The 24,467-nt window shown below is 41.3% G+C and overlaps 1 protein-coding gene across 1 annotated transcript; it reads right to left on the bottom strand.

The window, feature by feature from the left end:
- Positions 1-2,451: 2,451 nt before the first annotated feature.
- LOC139636027 (SITS-binding protein) lies at positions 2,452-24,402 on the bottom strand. The gene is made up of 11 exons (XM_071503690.1): positions 24,072-24,402; positions 23,337-23,996; positions 21,462-21,633; positions 12,185-12,392; positions 11,820-11,970; positions 9,070-9,267; positions 8,387-8,655; positions 8,135-8,271; positions 7,360-7,481; positions 5,307-5,486; positions 2,452-5,133 (listed from the first exon to the last, which is right to left on the bottom strand). The coding sequence occupies exons 2-11, from the start codon at positions 23,805-23,807 to the stop codon at positions 4,960-4,962; spliced, it is 2,082 nt and encodes a 693-aa protein (XP_071359791.1). The 5' UTR covers positions 23,808-23,996; positions 24,072-24,402; the 3' UTR covers positions 2,452-4,959.
- Positions 24,403-24,467: the final 65 nt, after the last annotated feature.

The raw sequence follows: 24,467 nt of genomic DNA on the forward strand, positions 1-24,467 counted from the left end.
AAATGAGATCTTTCCTTACTTAGCTCAGTGTTTACTTAATCAAAGGGAAGCTGTATCCTGCCATCTCGCCAGGTGGTTGGGCTCAAGTGGACGTCATCGAGAAGCCGGTTCAGTTTCTGAGGGTATTAATAAGTCCCTCCACTTGGGCTGCTCATGGCGTATTCAGCTATTAACTTAAATTAAGCGGAAGATGTTTAAAGGCATTGCAAGGTGACAGATTTCCAAGGAAGGTATAGGCAGGAAGTGATTATATGTGACAGTTTCCCTCTAGCTCCTTTCCACCCCTTTTTCTCTCTCTCTTACTCACACACACACACACACACACACACACACCTCCACAATGGTACACCCGCCCCGATGTCACCCTGCCCTGGGCTTCTGATAGCAGGCTAACATTTCCAGACTGCATTCCTGAGGTCTGCTTACTCCTCATCTACTCTGGGAACCTGCAGTTTGGCTGCTTCAGAAAAAGGATCACTTTCAAGGCCAGGCCTTTGTATATGTTTGCTTTTTATGTCTTTATCAAAAGCATGAAGTGTGTCTCCATTTTCTGTGCATTAAGAGATTTTTCATTTGTGTTTACACAAAGGAGAAAGCCAATGTCATCTCTCTCCAAAACACAAGACAGGCCTACTGTGACAAATCCATACAGCGTAATCAACAGTCTGCAACCGGCTGGCTCCTGGACAACAACCCTTTAAATTGTAAACCTAATTGGCAAGCTGGAAAACCCATTCACTCAAGAGCAGACACTGAAACCTAAAACCTTGACTTGCACTTTCTAAAAGTAGACTTTGAGAGAGATCTGCGGCCTCTGCTTGTCACCAGTTTAATTCATGTGCCACTTGCTCCACAACACCCTCAAAGAAAAGAAGGGAGCCAATGTTGCCTATCCTGTTTTATAAGCTGTTCATTCACGCAGGAGTAGGGATGTTCTCATTGGTAATCACCGGTAGCTGTGAAGAGTGGATAATAACATAGCTCTCACTGCAGCTACTGTATGTTGATCATTTGTGTCACTCTTGATTTTGGTTTTTGGCAGGACAGTTTGTTTTTCCTGCACTACTGGACAACTTACATAAGGCTCTGTTATGCCCCAAACTAATTAGGTTGAATGTTATATGTTGATTTAGTGAATGAGGAAACAATAATTGGACCACTGTGTCCTGCTGCTCAATGTTAGTTTAAGGGTGGATGTTTTTAACCGCAGGCTTTCTGGAAGGAATTGTGTTATTATGCTTTGATTTCACATTAAAGTGGACCTCACAGGGGGACATCCACTGTTCATAATAAAGGATCAATATCAAACATATATCAAAGTCATTTATTGTACACAGATTAGGGGTAAATTAAAATGATGTTAAATTTAGGAAATAAGTTAATATAAAATTAAACTTTGTGAAGCTCTAGTAACTGAAAAAATGAAACATTAGATGAAGGTCACTTTAGGTTTTGCATGCAAAGTTTAACTAGCTCCAGGTCTCTAACCCCTCCTTTCCAGCCTCTGGCACTGTAACTTCATCACCTCACAAACCATGGAGCCACATTAGTATGTCTTGTGAATATTATCTGACTGAGAACTGAGCCCAGATTCTTTAAAAAAAGTGCCATATGAATCTAAGTGATTAAGGCGAGGGTGTAAACGGAGATGGTGAGCTTGGTGGTTGGCCTGGAGGGACCATGCATGTCTGCGGCCAGCTGCACCTGTCTAACTGCACTAAAGGAGCAGGGGCCTGCGTGGGGGCCCCAAGGTGGAGCTCAGCCAAGGGGCAGCAGGGGAGGAAGGTAAGTAAGAGAAGCTCAGTGAAGGTAGAGCTGAATGTGATTCCCCTGAGAATCTCTCCCGCTGCGTGCTCACCAAAGCTATAAATAACTTTTATTAGGTTTAAGGGGAATTAGTGGAGATGTTAGTCATCAGCATGCCCGCAGATATATAGACATAGACTTTCTGACATGAGCAGAAGGAAGAGTGGAGAGTGTTAATAACAAGAGCCTTGCACAAACACACACACACACATACACACACACACACACACACACACATACAGGACCACACACATGTGCAGACATGGATGCAATAGATATCACAAGTAAAACAATTGATTTGCTATTGACTTCTTCATTTAATCATTTTCTATATTTGAGTATCTCTATTCAGTGTCGTTCCGACAATGCTTTGGTGGCAGGTCAGAAACTAGACTGACAGGTCTCTAGTTCATTGCATGAACAGTCAAACACACAGAGGCATATTTTATAAGAACCTGGAAAATCAAAGACTCTGGCAAAGAGCTGTCCAGATGTTTTCTGACATAAAGGGCTCAAACCTTGCCTCCTGCACTTGAAGGGTGGTCTCCCTACTTATATGTCCACTCTGCTGCTCTACTGTGTTCACTGCAAATATATGTTGTAAAATTCTCATACAATAAACATGAACTGAATGACTTGAGGAAGTGAAGTAAGAAAATGTAAACTTTATTGCAACTTTGTCATTCTAAGTTCTCTGATTTACAGAAGAGAAAAACACTTGTAATGGCACAGTCATCGTAATATGTACATTGCTGATACTGCAATAATCCAGACACTTGTGTTGTCCAGATTTAAGAGTGGCATATTAAGGCACATGGCGCCATGTTTGCTCAGTCTGTAGAGAGAAGGAATAACACATCAAAGCTTTTCCTGCAACTTATACAAGAACATACCACAGCATTCCGTAAAAGCATTAGAATGGGAACTAGAAAAGCTCCTCACACGAAAGGGCTCGGTTGGGAAATCACAGTTTGTCCATTGTACATTCAGCTCTAGGAGAGATTAAGACGTTGATGTGTTCACAACATACTGTGTTGTACTAAGACATTTGGTGATTTGATAAGCTTCAGAAGACCTGAGTGTTGGAGTTGATACAGTAAACTTGTTAGATCAAAGTTACACAGTCAATTTAGTGGTAAAGCATTCACTAAGTGATAAGGCTCCAGAGTCTGAATCATCACTGCTGGCCAGTTAAGATCGTCTTGTGAAGAACAAATCAATAAAGAAAAGCACTGCCAAAGAGCACTGTCAACTAACTGTACACAGAGCAATGTGTAATGGTGCAAAGGTTGTTCAATTTCTCCATGGGCTGATTTTGGATATAATCACAAAATAAAATAAGTTATCTCTTTACATCTCGTTTACTTAGATCATTTAGTCAGGGTTCTAACCAAAAGAAAGATTTGATATCAATAATGCGACTGAACTCAAATAAGCCATGGGTGAAAGTGATTACAAGGACAGCCCAAAGAGTAGGCAGCAACGTAGGTACTCATGAAGGTTTATGTCAAGTGTTCACTGCACCTCTGAGACTTAAAACATCAGGTAATGGTTTCAACAATTTCTTGTAAATCAAAGATGGCTGACAAAGACATTTCCTACATATGAGATTGAAGTCGTTTGGGGTATGAAGAGCTCTTTCCCCGACGTCGTCGTATTAGAGGGGTAGCTTGTCAGTTTAGGAAATATGCTTATTCACTTTTTTGTTGAGAGTAAGATGAGAAGTTTGATACCACTCTCATATCTGCCTATGAAATGAGAAGTCTACAGACAGACGACAGTTAGCTTAGCTTAGCATACAAATCTGCTTCTGGAAAAGAAATAGTGCCACACAACACCATGTAAAGCTGTTACTTTTTTCCTTTTTTTTTTACACTTTGGTTTTTGTACAGATTAAATAAACCAGATATAAAGTGTGAGTCAGTGAGCCTCAGAGGTGCTGATAGTCTGATTTTGTTATATTTGGACCAGGTTGGCTGTTTCCCCCCATTATGCTAGGCTAAGCTTCATATTTACTTTACAGAGATGGGAGTTATCAGGCTCTCATCTAACTCTCTTCAAGAAAGTGAATAAGTCTATTTCCCAAAATCTCAAACTATTTATTTAAAATAGCCTTTCCAGTTCTGTGGCGTTGTCAACAAGGCTTTCTTTAGCACTTCATTTGGCATTCACGAAAGAGCATATCAACACAACATCAGACAGAATTAAAAAAATATTAGCAGCTCACTTAAAAGCCCTTACTACAGCAGGTTAGTAAGTAGGTTAAATATTATCTAAATTCAAATATAGTCAGAGTTACAATGACAGTGGCTTGGCCTCAAGTTAATGCGGCCTACAGTACTAAAGGACATTCAGATGTGTCCAACAGAGTGGTATGTTGATTTTTAATTGAAGTTAAACTATTCTAAGAATAAGTGCTAAGGGGTGATAGGTTGTTGTGTCCAATGACTCTGCAAAGCAGTAAAAAACCGTAACTTGAGGTACATTCATAAAACATCAGCCCTTCGGCCTGATAAGTTCAAGTAAAGGCCTTTCCAATGAGTGAGCAAGACATACAGTACCACGGTGCATTGGTTTTCTTACGAAGGTTTCTGTGAGTTAATTTTATCCCATTAAGCATTTCCCCTCGATAAAGCCCTTTCAGACATCTTCCTTTGTCCTTCTCTATCTTCATTTGGTCTTCTTGAGAGATTCAGATTCTTTTTAAGCAAACAAGGCGTTTGCTTTGTTCCTCCTTATCAAGAGAGCCAGCAGCAACTAAAAATTTAAAGACTGTAGAAATGCAGTATGTAAACACACAGATTTCTCCGGAAGTTACATACACACACACACACACACACAAAAAAAAAAAAAAAAGGCAGAAGAAAAGTCCAGAAACAAATCAGCCAAGAGGTAAAACCAATTAACATTTTTAAAAAAGGAAGAAAATTTGTCACAAAGGAAAAAAATACAAATAATTTTGAACTGTAAAGTGCAAGTATAAAAAAATCTTTCTACATATCATCCCAAGACAGAGCCTTGAGAAAGGGTCAATGGTCTTTAGTGGAAAAGTGCAAGTTGAGAACAGCACAAGTATTAAAAAAAAAAAAAGAACTGATTGATTCAGAACAGTAACAGGATAAGTCAGGTGACTCAGTGGATCATTCACATGACTCAGCTTCTCTGTAAGAAAACGGCCACCTCCTCCAAGGCCACAGGGTAGTCCTGTAGGAACGTCCCCCCATCAAACACCTGAGCATTCTGGCTGTCCTGCCACTGGAAGCCCCCGTCAGGTAGATAAATATCCCTCTGCACTGCCCCTTTCTCCACTACTGGTGCCACCAGGACCTGGAAACAGGCAACAACAACAACAACACACATCAGATGTCAGAGAAATTGTATACTTAATTAGCAAGACATCAGGTTACAGCTGGGGGGTGGATCATACACTATCATATGCCAAGTACAGGATCCTGACAGAAGGAACTCAATCCACTCCTATCAGGACATCATTAAGTCACCTTGTCTCCGATGAGGAACTGGTCATCGATGGTGAAGGTCATGGGGTCACTGGGACTGAGCCACCACATTGGCCTGTAGATGGGGTTTCCCGTCATACGCCACTCCTCTGCATACTTCTCTATCAGTGGGACCACATCCCTCTGGTGCTTTGCTATGTAGGTCTGAGTTAGGTTTAGCACCTGTGGATCACCAAGACACAGCCATAATGAGGATTACAGAAGAAATAATTAGGAGGGTAATGATCTATTTGTATGTTCCTGACATTACAAAGGTTGGCTCATGAGGAGGGTAATTGTCTGCTTCTTTTGCAGAGCTGTAGCTGCTGGAGGTTTTACTAATATCCAGATGTATATTTTAGAGCAATGTAGAAACTGAAACCAATGAAAAAAGCCTTTTCCTAAACTAAATCATCTGCCACAAGGATTTAAGGACAAGAATAATACTGACAATGAGGTCTGCTAAAGACATTTGTGCCATCTCGGCACCCAGACATGCAGACAGGCCTTAAGAGCAGCTCATTGTTTACTCAGTGAATTTAACACTGTCCAAGTCTTTGTCCTGTCTTGCTCTGACCACACTACTTCAGCATTCCTGGAAGGGTCACATCCTCTTCAGTGTCCCATGACAAAAACAAAACTTGACCGCATCTATAAAAAATGTATTTTTATGACTTGGGATTGAGAACATTTGTAGGAATGAGCTTGAAGTCACAGCCTGGCTTTGAGTGGATCTTTCTCTAATTGAGAAGCCAGGCATGCGTGTGGGTTTGAGGTTTTTATTGCTGTTTGATTCCAGTGCAGTCGCTGCTGTGACCTATCTATGACTGACTGAAGCCTCATATTCTGGAAATAAAGGTGTGGCACATTTAAACTAAATCAAAACGCCCATAAAACAGAGTCATTTATCATGCATCTATTCTCCTCAAAAAAATGTCTTTTCAGTCCCACTTCATCTGAGTTTATGAGTTGAAGGCCATGCAAGGGTCCAAAATGGAAAACACTGTTGCTGTCAAATGTTTTGCTGTCCAAAAGACCTATTTTTATTTTTGTCTCGCAGCACAAGTCACAACCAATATATTTTGCTGCCTCAGTCCTCTCCTGGTGGAAAGAAAGCTGTTGATCACTCCCACTCTGTCACACTTGTCAATTACTCATGGAAATCTTAATTGCTACAATAAAGTATTTTTCCAAGACTTGTCCTCAAATTCATTATCATTCCTGCTGAAGTGGCTCTCGAGAGCGAGCCATAAATCTAGAGAGAGATTGTAATTCAGAACAGATGGACTCTTAACCACAGGTGATGTTGGGAGGGGGCCAAACAATCGCTCCTATTGAGGCAAGAAGGGAAGGGCAGCGGAGGGGAAAAATAGCCCTCGCTGGCTTGAGAAGCATCAAGTGCTTTTCTGTGCAGGAACCCGAGCTGTGGTAACACACTGTCAAACGTATCAATATCTGTCACCTGACTCTCTGAGACTGTAGGCATTGTTTTCCCGCCCTGCACTGTGAGCGATACATTCCTGATCTCCAACGGTGAGGGACAGGGTTTAGTCCTGCCTCTCCTGCTGGGGGGAGAGCTGAGCCTGAGTTTTGATAGACCAGGTCTCGGCAGACCTCATGCTCCTTTGGCTCTTTGACATGGTGGGAACTTCTCGGCACTGACCCACAGAGCTGACTCTTTCTCTCTTGCTACTTTTCATAAGTAATCTTAACTGCTGTGTGAGAAGGAAGGATAATCTCCCACTCCCTTTTAGAACATCTAATTGGCAGCATTCACACATCACTTCACTTGATCTCTTCACTGTAAATCTTCACAAGTGAAAATCTTGTTATCAAGTCTGGAAAAGAATGTGAACCCACTATGTTATCACTATTGTAATTACATCTAATGTAGATGATGCGGATATCATGACAGACACCTCAGCCTGGTGGTGCAGGCTGAAGTGTGTTGAAGTGAAAAAAAAAAAGTTATAAAAGGCAGGTTAAAGTGTGTTTTCGTCGCTACATGCGGAGCTCTGATTGGTTTGTGATGTGTTTTTGGTTTATGGCGGTATACCCGGTCCTCTCCGCAGACCCAGGGGGGTGTGTGGAAGCTGATAACAGGAAGAAAGGCTGCGATTTCCAACCAACGGATGAACAACTCCTCATCTGTGACCAGGTCTCCAGACAGAGAGCCACCTGTTAGGAGAAATGGATGGGCAGAAAATATTATGATCCATTGGACTGTTTAAGTGTGTTTAACTTTGTCTCAAATCCCTGGGAACGAGGACAAAGTAGACTATTAATATTTATTCTTAAGTATCATAAATACACAATGTAAATGTTGCATTCTGGATCTGGCTTTTATTAATTTGTGGTGTTTTGTAAGCCCTTGTGGGCTGGACTTAAAACTTCATAAATCCAGTCATTCATACACTGGTACAAAAAAAAAAAAAAAAAAAAAAAAAAAAAAAGATTCAAGAAAATGGGAAAGATCCCAGTACAATTCTCACACCTACCAGCACTGATGGATGGGATATATAAGGATAAAATTAATAGTCTACCACATTTCAAGTTAGTCTGAGTGCAATTATATCAGGCCATCTATCCTGCGTGTAAAACTGACAGCTCTCTCTTTTCTCCACTTCAAAGTAAATAGTTCTCTCACAGACATCAGCTGTCTGTCTGGCTGAGATCCGCCCTCACAGGAATTTTGAATATTACAGGAAAACATTTAATGTTTTTGCCAAAGATGGGAAGATCAGATGTGTTCTGTGTCTGTTTTTGTTTTAGGTTTCATGTAAAAAAAAAAAATTAAAATGAGAGAAGTGGCCCATAAGCTGTGGTATTACCTACTGCATCAGGAATGAGGAAGTTGTATCCCAGCAGACTATGGTGCAGCAGGGAGGGAATGATGCCCTTCAGGCCCAATGGGCTCCAGTCGGACTGCAAGGGGGTCATCCTCACAAACAGTGGCTTGTGGCTTGACCTAAGCCACAAACAGAATCAGAATAAAGATAGGTATGACTTAAAATTCTCCACAAATGATAGAAATTACCACTGGGGAAAAAATGCCTGTTGATAAAGATGCCTGAGAGCATTACCGTGTCCCTGCTGTCATGATGGTAGAGTCTCCTATCCTTGTGGCCAGGTCAGCCAGCAGGCTGATGTACTTGTCTCCACCCAGAGCCAGTGGTGGCCTCAGGGCCTGCTCCTCAAACACATTTCCCTCGCCCCCCTCTAGCATGATGTACTCCATCCCCAAATGGGCCTGCAGGGATCCCACTCTGTCCAGGAACCAGCTCACTGCTCCTGGGTTGGTGATGTTCAGCTTTACACAGAACTTTCCTCGCCACTGACTCATCACAGGGACCTGAAGGAAAGATGTAACTAGATTTTAATGGGAGTTTGTTTTACCCTACTATCATTTTCTCTGTTGGTAATTAACTAATTCTTATTAACAGTGTATCTCCTATGGCAGTGATAGATTAAATTAGGCTATGTTCACAATACTCTGACTTTAACTACAAGGTGGATAGAAAGTGTCCCATTTGGAAAAAGTTCTGTGTCTGGTTTCTTTCCAGTTTAATACTTCAGACACAGAATATATTTCTGTGAATGGACCAATCCAAGTGAAAGGAAGTGGATTTTCCTACTTTACAGGGAGGTGACACTTAACCACAACAACAACCAGAATTAAATCAAAGAAACCTCAAGTAAAAGCAAAAATGTAACAACAGCTAAGTGAGTAAAACAGGATGATGAATGCACTCCAGTAAAGTCTTACCAGCTGTCCCTGGGGGGCTGAGGGGAGACTGAGCCAATAGGCCTCGGTTCCGTCCATAAGGGAGGTGTGGAACTGCGTGGTGTCCACGCCCAGGAAAGGGGATAGGGTGATGGAAATGTTAAGAAGCTTGACAAGTGGGAGGTCCCTGGTCAGTCTCTTGGACATCCCCCTTTTCCTGATGTTGAGGTAATCATGGTCCTGCAGAGACACACAGAGATACACTCTGATAAAACCTCTTTATGTGCCACATATTGTGATAAGGTCCACAGTTGTAGTCTGATTTTTGCATTAGGGAAGCAGCCTAATACCAGCATCATTTAACAATAATCTGACCAATAACTGCTTACATTATTATCTAAATAATTTATATTTAACAATATGTTGCACTAATGGGAGAGTTCAAATGTTCATAAACTGGTGTGACTTCAAATTACGCATAGTAGCTCTATAATGACATGTTGATTTCTACAGGGCACATTGTAGCTCTGACAATATGACCTCTGTCAGAACCATGTAACATATAATCCTAGTCAAAGACAGATTTAAGATTACATAACCGTGGAACAAAACCTCTTAAAAATACAAAAGTTGACTTCTGAAACTGAAGCTGTGGTGGGAAGAAAGGGTAGATTAGCACATGTTATGTAATTTCTTAGAATGCTTTTTTTTTACTCTTGGTGTTCATTTTGTTCATCTTTTTGTCCTGAATTTAAATGTGACTTCCAAATAATTGTCAAAAAACTATAAACTGACAAAGAGAAGACAAAACTTGCTTCAGGTCTTTTTTTTTTTTAAACGTGGTTTGCAAAAAGCTAAATTATTTAGTGTCTCCGTAATAAGTTTAGAAACATAGCAAACTTATTAATAAACCAACATTTTCCAATGCCAACAAGTTATTCCAAACTAATATGGAAACTGGAAAAGAAAGGTCATAGTGTGACTGATAATTTATGAATACTTGTAAAACTGGAGTGGAAGAGAAGTCTAGTTTTTTACAGAGGATCATTGTTGCCAGTCACACTTCTGCAGAGCCTTACACTTAATGGACAACTTCAACGTCCATAAGTTTCCACGCAGCACTGTACGCTTGGCTGATTCTTTATGGCAGTTACTGAGGGGAGCTGAACGACATAGAGCCAACAACACTGGTGTTTAATATCTTTGATGCACCAGAAAACTTGAGATTGTGAGTAAGGGAAACTCTTGTTCACCAAATGGCATCCATCAACTGACGTGTGTTATTCCTCCCACTTTCTCCCCCTCCTTCTGTCCTTTTCACACGGACTGAACTGGTAATGGGAACATACTGTAAGCATTGTGAATGTATATAGTGAAATGCCCGAGCTTGACCTTGCTGATGGACTGATTATGTGAAACCCCTCTGCCTCCTCTTCTGTTGCTTGGTCCTGGTCAGATCACAGCATCAAGCTGGTGTCTGCATCACCTGATTGAATTGGTCTTGGCTTAGATCCCTTTGAATCTCAACACATCTAATTCTTCGCCATTCATCAGTTACCACACTCAGAGCAACTTGAGATCTGTTAGGAGAGGCTCTGTTTGTCTTCTCTCAGCTATATTTGTTTTATAATGGAATATCTCCAGGTATTGACTTAGATCCACTTGACTGTGGTCCTTGTGATCTTGTTTGTGGGCAGATTTCATTCAAGGAAAGAAACTGGAAACAATGATAGAAAGCTATCAAGCATCGCAAAGAATAGAAAACTCTCATCTGCTGTTCTGTACTAAAATCATAGAGTTACGGACCAAATCATAGGTTCAGGTTTAGATTACCTGAAAACATTTTAGATGAGCACAACATATCGCATTTACAAGCTTTAAGACACAATTCAGAAAGTGTCCTGCAGGTAGTGTCGTCTGCACTCAACAGGCCCTTAACCATGTTTTTTCTACATTCTGACATTTCAGTGAACCTGTCCTCCCTCTTTCATTACCCACCTGTCTCCAGCGCACTCTAGATCCACTTAAGAAAACCTTTTTCATATCTATCTTTGATCAGCCTCTGACCAATGAACCCTTGCTAGCCTCACAGCCCAGCTGGGCTGAAGAGGAGGATTACGAGAGTCTACAGCAAGAATTGGCCAAAGGCAGGGAGGGTGAACAAGAAAACTTTCAGCAAATCATACATGCATTGTAGAGGGTTACTGTGCTGTAATGTATGTACAGGACAAAAATCCTCATTAATAGACATTAATTACAAGTCACAGAACCCCTGTGCAAGATAACAAACTTTTAAATTGCAGAAACAAAAGTTTTCTCAATGATTCTTTAGCTTTGAGTGATTGGGGCCTACATTTAGTTAGAACAGTTTTGGTTATTTCACATGAGAAATATATGTATTTGCACTAGGTTGGCAGGTGAAAGTGCAGAGTGTATGAAGATGGTTAGCAGAGGGAACATCAGACTCAGCCACATGTTTGAGCCTCAGTTAGACTCTGGGGTTTGTTGAGAAGTGAGGAGTTTGTTGTGCACCAGAATTGGTAGAAAGGCGTAGAAGAAGACGTAACAGAACAGTAAGCATAGTTATTTATGTTGTTTGTTGCTTGTAGCTGGCAGTAGCTGACATGGTATTAGTGGTGGTGCTAATGCAAACTCTTGTTCTTTGTTCTGGTCTCAGGTTTATTTTGTATTATGTGTTTTTTTTCGGTCTTTAGAATAGGTCTAACTTTAAAAAGATGCAATAGAGATATGACGTCCATTGCTGAATACAATTGGCAGTGAGGAAAACTTACCATATCAGAGAGGAGGGTGGTGGAATGTTCATTGAGGCTGATGACTCCCTCCCCCAGCTGGTGTCTCCTCAGACGATTAGAGAAGGTCCTCAGCTCCCTCTCCACCTTCGGGCCCGAATCCACATTGGTAAGCAGCTTCCAGAACGGCAGCCTGTAAAACACACAGGCAGGATCATACAGGATCAACAACCTGGATGAGTTCTAGCTTATGACTCCCCAAATACCCACAAACTTTCAGTCAGTGCTCACAGATGCATTACTGCTTGACTTGTTGGCATTATGATAACCCCAGAATCCCCCTTCTGGCAAAGAAGTGAGGCCAGGAAACTCTTGTCTCCTCTAATCTTAACCTAAACTGAACTAACCACAGCGCTTTCATGTTGGGCAGCCGCCTGCTGGGCTGGGATAGTTGTCGCATGGCTTCCTGGTGAGCAGCTTTCACGTTGTGGGCCACACACACACTGTACTGTAGAGGGAGACGCTCCATACTGGGCAGTGACTGCAGGCAGAACTGCTGTCTGCTGTCCACCCCAAGCTGCAGGGGGATATCAGGAGATACAAGAACTGCAACACCTGTGAGGTAGGAAGAAGACAGGTGAAGACATGTGAGATGAGTTCACTGCAAACAGATATATGGTGGGCCTTGATGTATAGCAGCAGAAACAAGAGTGAGAAAGTCCATCGCAGATTCCTCTTATATGACATAGTGCGCAAGTGTTACTGAGACTGGCATGAGTGAGACAGATGGAGTGTTGTGGGAGGTAGAGTGTAGGCTGCGTCAGCTGATATTGCTCCACTCTGATGTGAGAAAAACACTCCTTAGAATGAGATATAGCAGTATGTGGCTGGATGAGTTTACCCTGAGATTGCTGGCAATTTCCAAGTAGGAAGCTTACACTGCACACCAACGTGAGAAGGATGGAGTAGCTGGGGTATATAGTGAAAGTTACATTTGATTATGAAGAAGAATATTTGTTTTCATTCATTTTTTTTCCTTCTGGATTTGCTCCAAAAGATTAAAACAAGCCCACCTTTGATATGTCTGTCTTATTCTGTCTCACACTCACTCTGTGACCAGATCACAAAATCATAAAGATGATGCTTGTGATCAAATAAGTAAACTTATTTAAGGGACTCCCTTGTTTTGTCTCATACTGTATGTATGCAGCATTTCACCGGCCGTGTGAAATGATAAGATTATGGGAAGCAGTTAATTGTGTCTGCAGATGTAGCTGCCCTGCAAGGAATGCCTCTTCGCTCTCATGTTACCCCAACCCCCTACCCTCACCATTTCTCACCCGTCCTGACTCCAACCTTCTCCCTCCCAACTTTGTCTACCTTCCTCTCCTCTCTTCTCCTCTCCTCACCTCTTCTCTTCTCGTCTCTCCTCTCCTCTCTGCTGTGGGTCTATCCCATCTCAGGTCAGAAGAACCAAGCCAACGATTGAGCTGAGCCTTCAACCCTGAGTCTAACCGTGGCCCCTTGCTTGAGTTTTTGCACAATCTGCTCAAAGCAGCCAAACTAGGATTTGGGATTTGAAGTTGATCAATGAATAGATTTGGGTTGAAGACCTGCTTCCAAAGCAAGCAGACAGTCTGAGAACCCTGAGCTGAGAGCTTGGCTCACTTCAGTCACCATCTCTAGTTTCAATGGGCTTACTGTTCTCATGCAGGCAGGGACCAGGAGCAGGCAGGATACTCATGTACCAGTTTATAATCAGATTAATAGTTTCGGAGATCAGTATTCCAGTACGGCATAAAGCCTAGTGAAGAGCCTTCAACCTCAGGGTATTTCTCACGTGTTTGCAACGGATAATGTCAAAGAGATACTGGTAACACCTCAGCTGCCTGTCACATGGTATTAGGTCACATCCAACTACCTCTTACAAGTTCATTAATGGCAGATAAATTAAGATTTTTGCTAGAAAGCTCTGTTATATGTTTAAACTGCACATGGTCAAAATTAATATTTAATAAGGAACAGACATTATGAAACTGTGCATGCCACTACAGTGCATACACACTGGAGTAGAAAGTGGGACAGTGAAGAAAATGTTATAGCTTTATGGAAGGATGGAAGTGGAATGCAGGCAGTGGAAATAGAGGCGACCAGAGTACACCAGACACCAACCAGCCTTGTAGAATGATGTGCAGATACAGCAGCCTGCAAACAGTGTGTCTCACCAAAGTGTACATGGGGTGGAAAGAGGAGTATAAGTTTGTAAGCATGCCTTCTCGAGTCATATATAATCTTTATGGGAGATGACACTGCAGGGCCCCCGAGGAAATGGGACAGTCTGGTCAAAAAACGCTGTATCTTTTGCTCCATCTTTGACTAAATATGTAGATGTGAATATTAAATCCTGTCTTAGGTGTTCATACTGTGCAGTTCTACTTAAACTACTTTGCAAGTACTGCAATGGGTCTCAGTATGGGGGAACTCCTGATCAAAATTGAACTTCTAACCCTGGTTATATAAGTGCAGTGCTCTGCACAACACAGACATACATCTTTGACTGAATAGTATCTCTGGATGCATATACTAGACAGGAGCAGGAATCAATAAGTGTTATTTAAAGAAAGTGAAGCAGGTTTGAGTTACAGCCAAGGTGGGGAGCCCAGGAGTTAAAGGGGAAGTGAGGGGGGACCCTATTTTTAGAACAATTCCTTAAACACTCCAAGCTTCCCTCGAAATATTTTCCACTAGCTCTCAAAAGTGAAATTATATGCCCGACTGACTGCATCCGCTCACCTTCAAAGCAGCAGATCGGCAAAGGTAAAAAAATGAATGAAGTTTACTGGGCAGATTTGAATGATTAGACACACACATGCTTCGGTTTTACAGCTGTTGAGCGAACACACAAATCATCCAACCTCAGATCGCCTCTTCCTTCACACACATGTTCTTACACATGATCACACACTCTGTCTTTAATGGGAAACTGTGGCCTTCCAAGAAAAACACAGCCGGACTTATAGGACCATAAAGCTCTTGCACTTCCTCTTGCTCGGTCTGAGCTGAATGTTGGGAGGTGGTAGCGGAGGTGACCCCACGCACCTTCTAAAGGGTCAGGAGGGTTTTAATGTGGTGTCCCAGCCCTCAGATAGTGGCTGGTGTGGAGGAAAACGCCGACGCCTGACTCCCTAGGCTGTACTCTATCACTTGTCATATTTGTACTGTTATTTATGACACGCATCCTGCACACGCTTATAGACCTGACAAAGGTTATAAAAATGTGCACTGAAACATTAACTGTGTGTGTGCATGTGTGCGTGCAATTGTTTGTGTGTGTGTGAGTGTGTGTGTGTGTGTGTGTATATATGCATGTTCAGGCATTTATTTCCTTAACAATGGAAACTTAGTTTCTGTGCCCAACCTCAAGAAATTGATGGCCACAAAACTGGGATCTTGCCATGGTAGTAAATTTCCAATCCCACTTATTGAAAAAATAATGAAACACTAAAGAGACTTTCTCTGCTCTATTCCTATCATCAGTCAGTTTTATTGTCTCAGTTTTTTCAGTCTCAGCTGGTGAAGTTAGCAAACTATTAAAGTAGTTCAGCACTAATTTTGGTTGAATTCATGTTCATTTCAAAAAGTAGTCCTGATCTCATGTTCACAGACAAGGTTGTGAACACTCTCATACTGTCCGTAGTGTAATTACATTAGTCGACATAAGCTGTTGTATGGGTCCTTCATTTAAATAGTCTCTCCCTACTGTCTCCTGCTTGATGTCCTTGATGGAAAATATTAGGTAGGAGATCGACCGTGGAAAATTTTGTCAGATGATTTTCATACAGTAGCCTTTTCATACAGAGGAGGACATCTTTGTTTTAACAAAGCTTCAGTTGGCTAAGTGAGTCATTCATTCAGCGTTTCACCTCTGACTTGTCAAGGAGAGTTGATGTGTCTGTCCTGGTGACCCACTGGGTAAGCTTGTCTTGTCTTGGCAGCTTGTTTTCCTTCTATAGCAAGCTGAATTATTTCAAGCATTTATGTCTCTGAATGTATGAGCCGATGATCTTGGTTTAGCATGAAGACAAAGAAAATGTGAAAAAAATAATCTACCTGAAACTATTTACAACAACAAGCCGTAGTGTGTTGCTGTAAATAACATCTAAAACTGCTACTTTCCATGGATGTTTTGTACACAGATTGTTGAGTAACAATCAAATTTAAAATAATTTTGTTTCTTTTGTGTTTATCTTGCTTCCTCCACTATTGCTCACAATGAAACACCGTGATGGAAATATGTTTTTACCATAATGTTCTCTGTCTTGTCATTACAAAGCTCTGTTGTATCTAATAAAGCTGATTAAGTATCATTATCTGAAAGAAAAAAAAATCTAAATTCATGACAGTTACATAACTTTAATCCCTATCTGTGTGTTTTGCTTGGCCAGTTCCCTCCAAGAGACCAACAACAAATGGGCAGGAGCAGTGAAGTATCATTTCTTTGGATCCCACATGGAAAGATTGAGTCAGAGATAGAAATAAAGAAGAATAGTGGCAGATAGAGAGGTGGAGGGGGGAAAAGTTTATGCTAAAATGAAAGGTGGAGAGACTATGGAGCTAAAGAGAGAGAGAGAAAATGAAGTAATACACATATGGACACATATAACCTGTGCATGTGTGTGTAGGATGTGGTCCAATAACTTAAGACCCTGAGAGTTTTGCAGAAATTATATCTGATTCTAATCTCTCATACTAACTTTACAAAGGCTAGCAGGGGGAAAAAAGCAGATATGAAGAGACAGTAGATAAATTTATTTTATTGGATCTAAACTGCAAAAGAGCAAGGTGATGTCAAAGTTACAGCTATCACGCGCTCACTGAAAACAGGGTCTCTCCTAGTCCTTATTTGTAATGTGATGAGAAGGGAAAACTTCGATGCGAGTTATCTGTCTGATGTAGGCGAACAATATCTGCATGTAGGTGATAGAAGATGAATAATGCACACTTTCAAAAAAGTCAGAGAATGGAGAAAACTATATTTAAGGGGAAAAAAAGGCGGGCAAATATGCTCCTTGTAAAGGTGCCAATATCCCAAATAGGATGATACAGAATCTAATATAAGATTTAAAATAACTACAATAATGGATGAATAAATGATGATGATAAATTAAATGTATACAAATGAATTCGATGTTGTTCAATTGATGAAAAATGTCATGTGCCTGCTCACATTTTTAGTCAGTAAAGGCAACAATGTTTGGATTCCCATACTGACAATCTATTATTATTAAGTTTCCATGTGTTTTCATAATGACAAAGCTTTAGCTAAAATGTTAGTATGGCTACAGGCTCTTACATTTCATTAACCATCAATTAACTGAAGGTTTTGAATGTGAAAAATATAAATAGAGAATACAAAACGCTGACAGCTGTATTATGAATATTTTAATGCAAAAAACTCTGCATGAATAAAACTATATCCAATCCTAGGATTTTAGCTTTGGTACTACAGCTATAAAAATCAATGCCTAACACTTGATAAAAATTTCATTATTATGCTACTGAACAAGAAAGTCTTATTTTTAATTTTCTTTTTATAAATTGTGAATGTAAATGAATAATTAGTAAATAGATAAATAACATCCTTTGCATCTGAAATTTGTGAGCAGCGTAATGAGTGAAAACAGTATGAAAGTAGAAACCTTGGAGCAATAATGATTTCATCTATGTGAATTAACAAAGTTAAGTGTTGGTGCAATGTTTATTTCATTTATTGTTTTATGACCTGGACACAGAGACAAGTCCTGTCAGTTACTGTTACGTCCATCCAGTATTCCATCAAAACAGCACATAATTGCTGACATGTGATTTGACCATGCGCAGTAATTCTTTCTAAATTATAGGTATGTACATGTCGACAGTTTATCTAACACTGCTTCTGCTCATGTTTGCTGACTACAACAGCATGTAAAATTGTATGCTCAGGATCTCAGGTTGAGTAAATGTTGGAATAAGCCCTTAAAGCTTTGGTACAGAGTTCCGTTGTATATTCTTAATGCAGGATGTGGCTTCAGTGATATATAATCTGTCCTTAGTAGCCCAGTTGTTTTTGTATGGATAAAGACAGGTGGGGCTATGACAAGTTCCTCCAGTTGGCAACACTCTCAAATGTCACTCTACTGCATGGTTGCATATATCCTCTCTCCTGTCTCTCTGCTTTACTTCTCTACCTCTTCTGTACTTTGCTACTCTGTGTTTTTTTTTCCCCCTTTACTCTCTTTAATATCAACTGTTACTGCGTTGTATGTAATCTTTTGTTTGCTGTGTTGATCTATGTTTCAGTCTGTCTGTCTTGCTCTTTAACTGTCCCCAGGGGTCCTCTTAGGTTAGTAACATCAGTCACAGCTCCATATTCCCCACCACATTTATAATGTGCCCCTATGACTAACTAGAGTCAGTGAAGACAGGTCCCATGCACACACCACGCCTCACATGTACAACAGAAAATATCACTGACAGTCATGGGGTCCACGCAGCTGTGAAACCTAATATTGCATTAAAATGGAAATATGTTTGTTTCCTCATGAGCAGATTCAGGGTAAAAGACGGCATCATAGCTCTGATGAAAACTTTGTGCTGAAATGCAGATTTGTCAGTCCATTAAATTGGAATAAAATTCACCAATATTATCGAGACATGTAGTGACTCTTGTGCTTTTTTATTACCACTGGGGTGCTGCCTTTTCTCAATCTGTTCGGGGGAAAACAAACTATACTATACCACTTTTCATCCAAGTGCTTCGGCTTTCTCTCATGAACTTATGAGAGTAAAACTGTTAGTTTAGTGGGAGCATCACAAAAAAGTTTTTGGACACTATTAGTGCAAAAAACAGTCATTACAAGAGTAAACTGATCGTATGGAGCTGCACATAATATAATAACACTAATATAGAGTGAATAATTTAAGTTGGATTCACTTTAATAGTCATATTGATTCAGTTGATGTGTTTTCTGTGTAATTTTACTTGGAAACATAACAATTAATATAAAAATGTGGTTCCAAGTCTGTATTAGAAAAAAAAGTATTTTCTATGTTGCCTTTATTTCACATTCTGTATATGATTTTTGGTGCTGCATTCAATTAGGTTTGGTCGGTTTACGTTAAAAAATAATACCACTTCGCTGCCAAAGCTAGGATCAAATCAATAATCTGATTAAGCCTTCACATGGCTGCATAAACTCACAGTTTCCTATAATAACATTGTTTACTATTCACACATAACTGTGGAATTTTTTTTTTCTCCTCTAAAAGCTGCTATGATTGTTTCCTGTCCCAACACTATTAACCACAACAGTGACACAGTTATAACTCTACCACATCACACTGCTCATCTCAGCCGCAGTCATATCGCATTTTAAAAAATGATGTATCGGGTACTACTTTTGTCAGAGCTGTTGGAAAGAAGACGATGGCAAAAGCAGCAGTATTTGCATAATAATAAATCATAACTGACCAGTATGATGTGCAACATGAACACAGATGCTTGTGTTGTCGCTTTGCATGAACCTGGATTTCCTCAATGATTTATTCAAGGTAACCAGTGGATCTGATGTGCATAATTCCAATGTGCATTATGCAAAAATGACACTGCAGATGGGGCATATACCCAGTCCTGCACTGAGGGGATCAGTCAACTGAGGGGAGGGTCCTCAAACAGCAAACTGCAGTGTGGTCTGAAATGCAGGAGCTACTTAAGCATAGCAGCAGTTGATATAAATGTTAGTAAGTAGGGTGACACAGACACAGACAGAGAAAATGAGGCAAACACATGAGCATTAGCTTCATGTTGTGCTCTGTGGAGCAGAAGACTTGTGCACATAGTGAACTGATGTTACGATAAGCAAAGTACTCCTGACACATTTATCAAATCTGAGGAATTACAGCTTGAGCATTGTTAGATCTCTTTTGTTTTGAACTCGTCAGCTGTTTACATGAAGGAAGGGGAGGAGACCCAACGCTTATCTGCCCTGTCCAACTCCATCTAAATCATTTTTCACTAACAATTTTCACTGATCCTCAATAGGGACATAGCCTAGTACAATTTTCAATAAATCTTCAGTTGTGAAAAATGATTCTCTCTGAGGTCAAACCTGCACATTTTGTAAATGTAAGAGTCAAACAAGAACATCCTTGAACTTTACACCAAGATATCATGTTAAATATACCTTTAATTGTCATTGCTCAGCATCAGTTTGCTATGTTTGGGGTTATGTACAGTATGTGTGTGTGAGTGGTTACTTGGCAACGGTCAAACAGTTGTTCTCATTGGGATCTCATCTCATCTTTGCATGTGTGTGTGTGTGTGTGTGTGTGTGTGTGTGTGTGTGTGTGTGTGCTAAGCTCAGAAACAAAGGGTTACAGGGTCCTGATAATTACTGCCATTCTCTCACAAGGTTGAAAAGAGATTTCAGTCATGTGACTCTCTTGTTAAGTCTGCTACTGTGTTACGTAAGATCCCAAAATGTGTATGGGTGTATGTGGGCATGCATGTTTGCATTTGCTTCTGTCAGTGTGTGAATAAATGTGTATGAGGCTACTACTAACAATCACTGAAGTTATATTAAATGACGCTGCGACGTGTTTGCACTTTAATGTTGTAGTTAGTCACACATAAAAACTCACTCTACTCACTGACAGACAAACACATTTAGTATATGTCTAAAAGAAATATGTGTTGCAATGTGTATTTTGCAATTTCCTGCAGTTCTGCTCGTGTCTGATTACGACACTAAGATTATATTTACCTCAAAATCTTGCAAGAACAAAGATTTGTTAGTTTGAGCAGCAGTTCAGTGAGCAAACTCCACACAAAGCCAGCTCGAGAGGCCAGAGTCCCTGAGGTTAATGCTATACCAGCTACCACACAAACACACTTTTACACACACCCACACACACACACACACACACACCACAAACGTTCCTCATCAGTCACATTAACCATTCACATCCGCCAGTGGTCCCTGCCTCCCCCCTTTGCCCCCAGGATAAAATCTAACACCCCCAAAATAACTTGGTGTGTTATAAGAGTCAGCAGGGCCCTGATCCAACCTGCCCTTTTAATAGAAACAAAAGGCAATTACCCCGGTATCCCTAAGAGTTAATTTAAGATGCTAAAGGTGGTTTGTGTCCCTTTGTAGTCTAATCTCTAAATTAATAAACTGAGATGCCGCAGACAGTATCGTGTTGCACTCTATTTGTGGGCTAGCCGTCCTTTCCAGTCAGTGGTTTGTGCTTTGGAGATGCCGGTTCAGGAGGTGGTTGGACCATTTTTCTCAGCTCAAACACAAACAAACATGTCAATGAGTGATGGGTGGAGTGGTCATGTTCAGGGGAGGGGTAAAAAAACACAACAACATCCACTGGGCTTCCCTCATGCCCTGGGATTCACGCCACGCATCGTATACCAGCTGATGTGGGGTCAGATTTCCCAAGCCCTTGTGCTAACCCCCGCACCAGTGGCAAGTGTGGAAAAACTCTTGACCCTGTGTCATTTCAAATACTTGAAAAGGTCTCTCTCATTGTAGCAGACCTAGGTGTAAGGAAGAACTGCAACTCCACTTTTTTTTTCCCCACTAAAAGTAAACCCTCAGCTGATACAAAAGATTAACCCCAGCCGTGACCTCTGACCTGATGAGCCCAGGAAGTAGCGTTCCAGGGCAGAGCCGAAGCCAGAGGGATTGTCCTTCAGATCACTGACGATGAAGGGCTGCATGGTGGCATTTTGATCGTTGATCGGCCACGTCTGACCCTGGACACTGGCTCCGCCGTACCAGGACACATTGGTCATGGAGAAGCAGTCCTACACACATACACACACACACACACACACATATGCAATCACACACAAAAACAGGAACAGCATGAGGAAAGGAAAGAGTTAGAAAAAGGTTGACGTTCATGAAGCCAGAGTGAAGACTGTGACAGCAAATGAACATGTAAAACTGATGCTGAGAAGACTTCACTGGAAAAGGTAAACATACAAAAGGAAATATAGATTTAAAAAAAATGAGTGGTACAGTTGAGAGTTAAAAGAGCCACATTAGACAGCAGAGGGTACAAGAAAATGCAAGTTTCATTCGTTTTGCTTTTTCACATTCGACGCCCTCAAACGTTTTAGTGAATATTTGAAACAGTTTATAAGAGCACTCCAAAACTTAAAAGAAAATGTACATCTTATTTATGAGTGGGTACAAGGTGTAGTTGATTTAAATTTAAATTTAAATTGGTGTGTTTCCAGTGCCACCACATTATGTAGGCTAGTTGATGTCTTAAGAGTATGGATGAGTCTAATCTTTGACATTCAGGGTGAGTTGCTGTTACTTTAGTGCAGAAACCCAGGGCGCAGAGTGGCAGGCTGCGTGATGGCTGGTACATGAGACTCAAAGAAAGCAACACACTCACAGGGGATTTAGTGAAAGAGTGTTTTTTTTTTTTTTTTTTTAGAGAAAACTTGTCCTTCCTCAAAGCCACTGTCGGGGTTGGGGACAAATGTGCAAACCCAGGGGCCCATTTAATTCATGTCAGCAAATCTGGGCTCAGTTAAAGAGTTTCAAAACAGGTGCCAAGGGGTCACTTGAGAGGCACCGGGCAGGATTTTGGAAATTAGAAAAATAAAGGCGACTTCAGTTTGGAAAGATTTCCTGAGAGCACTAGCGCCACATGACAGGGAGTTACGGCGAGGAATGTTCCAGTGAGGACAGATTAACCTCCCCAAACATCCCAATAGTTAAATGCCTTTGATAATTAAGCTGGGGGGGGGGGGGGGGGGGGTCGAGTACAGTAAGTACTGTGCGTGTAAAAATGCACAACAACTGCGACGAAGCAGATTTAACACGAAATGTTTTCCGCTCAGTGCAGTTAAAGGGATGAGGGTACCACGCAAACTTTTTTTTTTTTTTTTCTATAACTTATTTTCAGTTCATGTGAGTCATTCAGCCGTTATTATTGTGCATTGTTTCGCAGGCTACAATTTTTTTGGTGGCTTTTATTAAATAGAAATTCATTCAATTCAAATGAGCAAATTCATTTAAAAAAAAAAAAAAAAAAAAAATCAGAGTCACATAAACCAGGTTATGTGTGGCACTGCCTGCTGCAAAAAAAAAAACCAACCTGTTCTTAAGACGCTTATTTCATTTCCAATTCAAAACGACCACACAATTCGTTTTTAATGCAGTATATTAAATTAACATTTTCATATAAACAGGTGGTAAACTGCCGTCTATCACCCATATAGCCTGCTAAAACAAATCCTCGAAGCGTATGAGGTAGTGCGTTTGCTAATGTTTACGTTGAATAAGGGCCTGCTGAATGAAACATTTGTCAAATATATGTTTGAAATCATGCAGCAATATCACCACATCCATGCACAGCCACACGCCCACAAACTCTCAGCAAACTGCAGATGAGAAAGTGTTTTTGCACTTTGCATTTTGCGTCAAAACGATCCCGGCTGTGTTTTGGTCAGTGCACACTGAGAGAGAGAGAGAGAGAGAGAGACCCTACCTTCAGCTCCACATGACAGTGCACCGGCGCCCAAGTCATACTGTAGCACTCCGTCTCCGTCTCCTCATTCACCTCCAGCGAGATCTTCACCTCGGCCACCGAGTCCCACGTATAGCAGAACTCCGTTTTATTCAGCCAGCACAGGTTCCTCACAAAAGGAACCTCGATGTCGGGGTTCCCCACGTTCCCGACATCTATCTCCACATATGTCTTGTCCTCCGTCAGGGTCTGTATGACCAGCGAGTGGGTTCTTCTCTCCCAGATCAGTCCGCTAAAAGTCCCCCTGAGGATCCAGTTCTTGTTGGGCTGGTCCACCACTTGCCAGTATATGATCCCGATGGTCATTACGAAGAAGACGGCCACCCCGAGACAGGCGATAGCTCCTTTCCAGGTCTCGTTCATCTCCTTCAATCCCGTGTCCCATGTTACCTCTGGGATGGGGCTAGGGTTCCTATTTCGAGCGTGGGGCATTTTGTTTTTGAGATCAGCAAAGAATCAAACACAAAAAATGCTGCAGAAATCTCTGTGCGTCAAAAATCTCTGTTGCTTCATCATGTCATGGTGTTTTCAGTGAGGCTACGGGGTAAACCAGCCTACTTTTTATCTTTACACCGTTTACACTGTTGGGTTTTTTTGCGCAATTGTGCCAGCAACAGAGACCTGTCATGTGAAGAAAGCTGTGAGAAAAAAATCCCAGCGGGAAAACAAAACAGTATGAATGAATAATTGACTTACCACATACTGCTGCTGTTTTAAAAGAGGAATTGTAAACTGCATTGGCTGCAGTGAGCTCGTCAGCAGCCCCAAGCCGGGTTTGGCAGCAATGCCTACGAATAGCTCCTAAGACGCTGTCTTGCTTGCCCTGCACTTTCTGACGTAACGCCGGGTTGTTTCTTCAGACGAAAGGTAGAGAGAGGGAAATGGGGGATCAGGAAGGTTTGGCAGAGTCTTGGAGCTGCCTGCCGGGGCGAGGAGGCCACGGACAGCCTGAAAGGGAGGGACCCCTCCATGCGTGCTCGCAAACTCTCCGTGCGCTCTGCGTGCGTAAAGACTGTGGAGACTTGTCATCCGGTGGTTTGGTAGACGGTGAGGGGCGTCAATTGGGCATGGCAAGGTCGGGAGACTTGCCAT

This window comes from Trachinotus anak, unplaced genomic scaffold (assembly GCF_046630095.1).
Source record: "Trachinotus anak isolate AG129_WGS33_773 ecotype Australia unplaced genomic scaffold, CSIRO_AGI_Tana_v1 ptg000002l, whole genome shotgun sequence".
Classification (NCBI taxonomy): Eukaryota; Metazoa; Chordata; class Actinopteri; order Carangiformes; family Carangidae; genus Trachinotus; species Trachinotus anak.

Coding starts and splice junctions, on each gene's coding strand:
- LOC139636027 (XM_071503690.1), bottom strand. CDS start 23,807: ATGCCCCACGCTCGAAATAGGAACCCTAGCCCCATCCCAGAGGTAACA. Junction 21,634..23,336: donor ACTGTCATGTGGAGCTGAAG/GTAGGGTCTCTC, acceptor GTATGTGTGTAG/GACTGCTTCTCCATGACCAA. Junction 5,134..5,306: donor AGTTCCTCATCGGAGACAAG/GTGACTTAATGA, acceptor GCCTGTTTCCAG/GTCCTGGTGGCACCAGTAGT.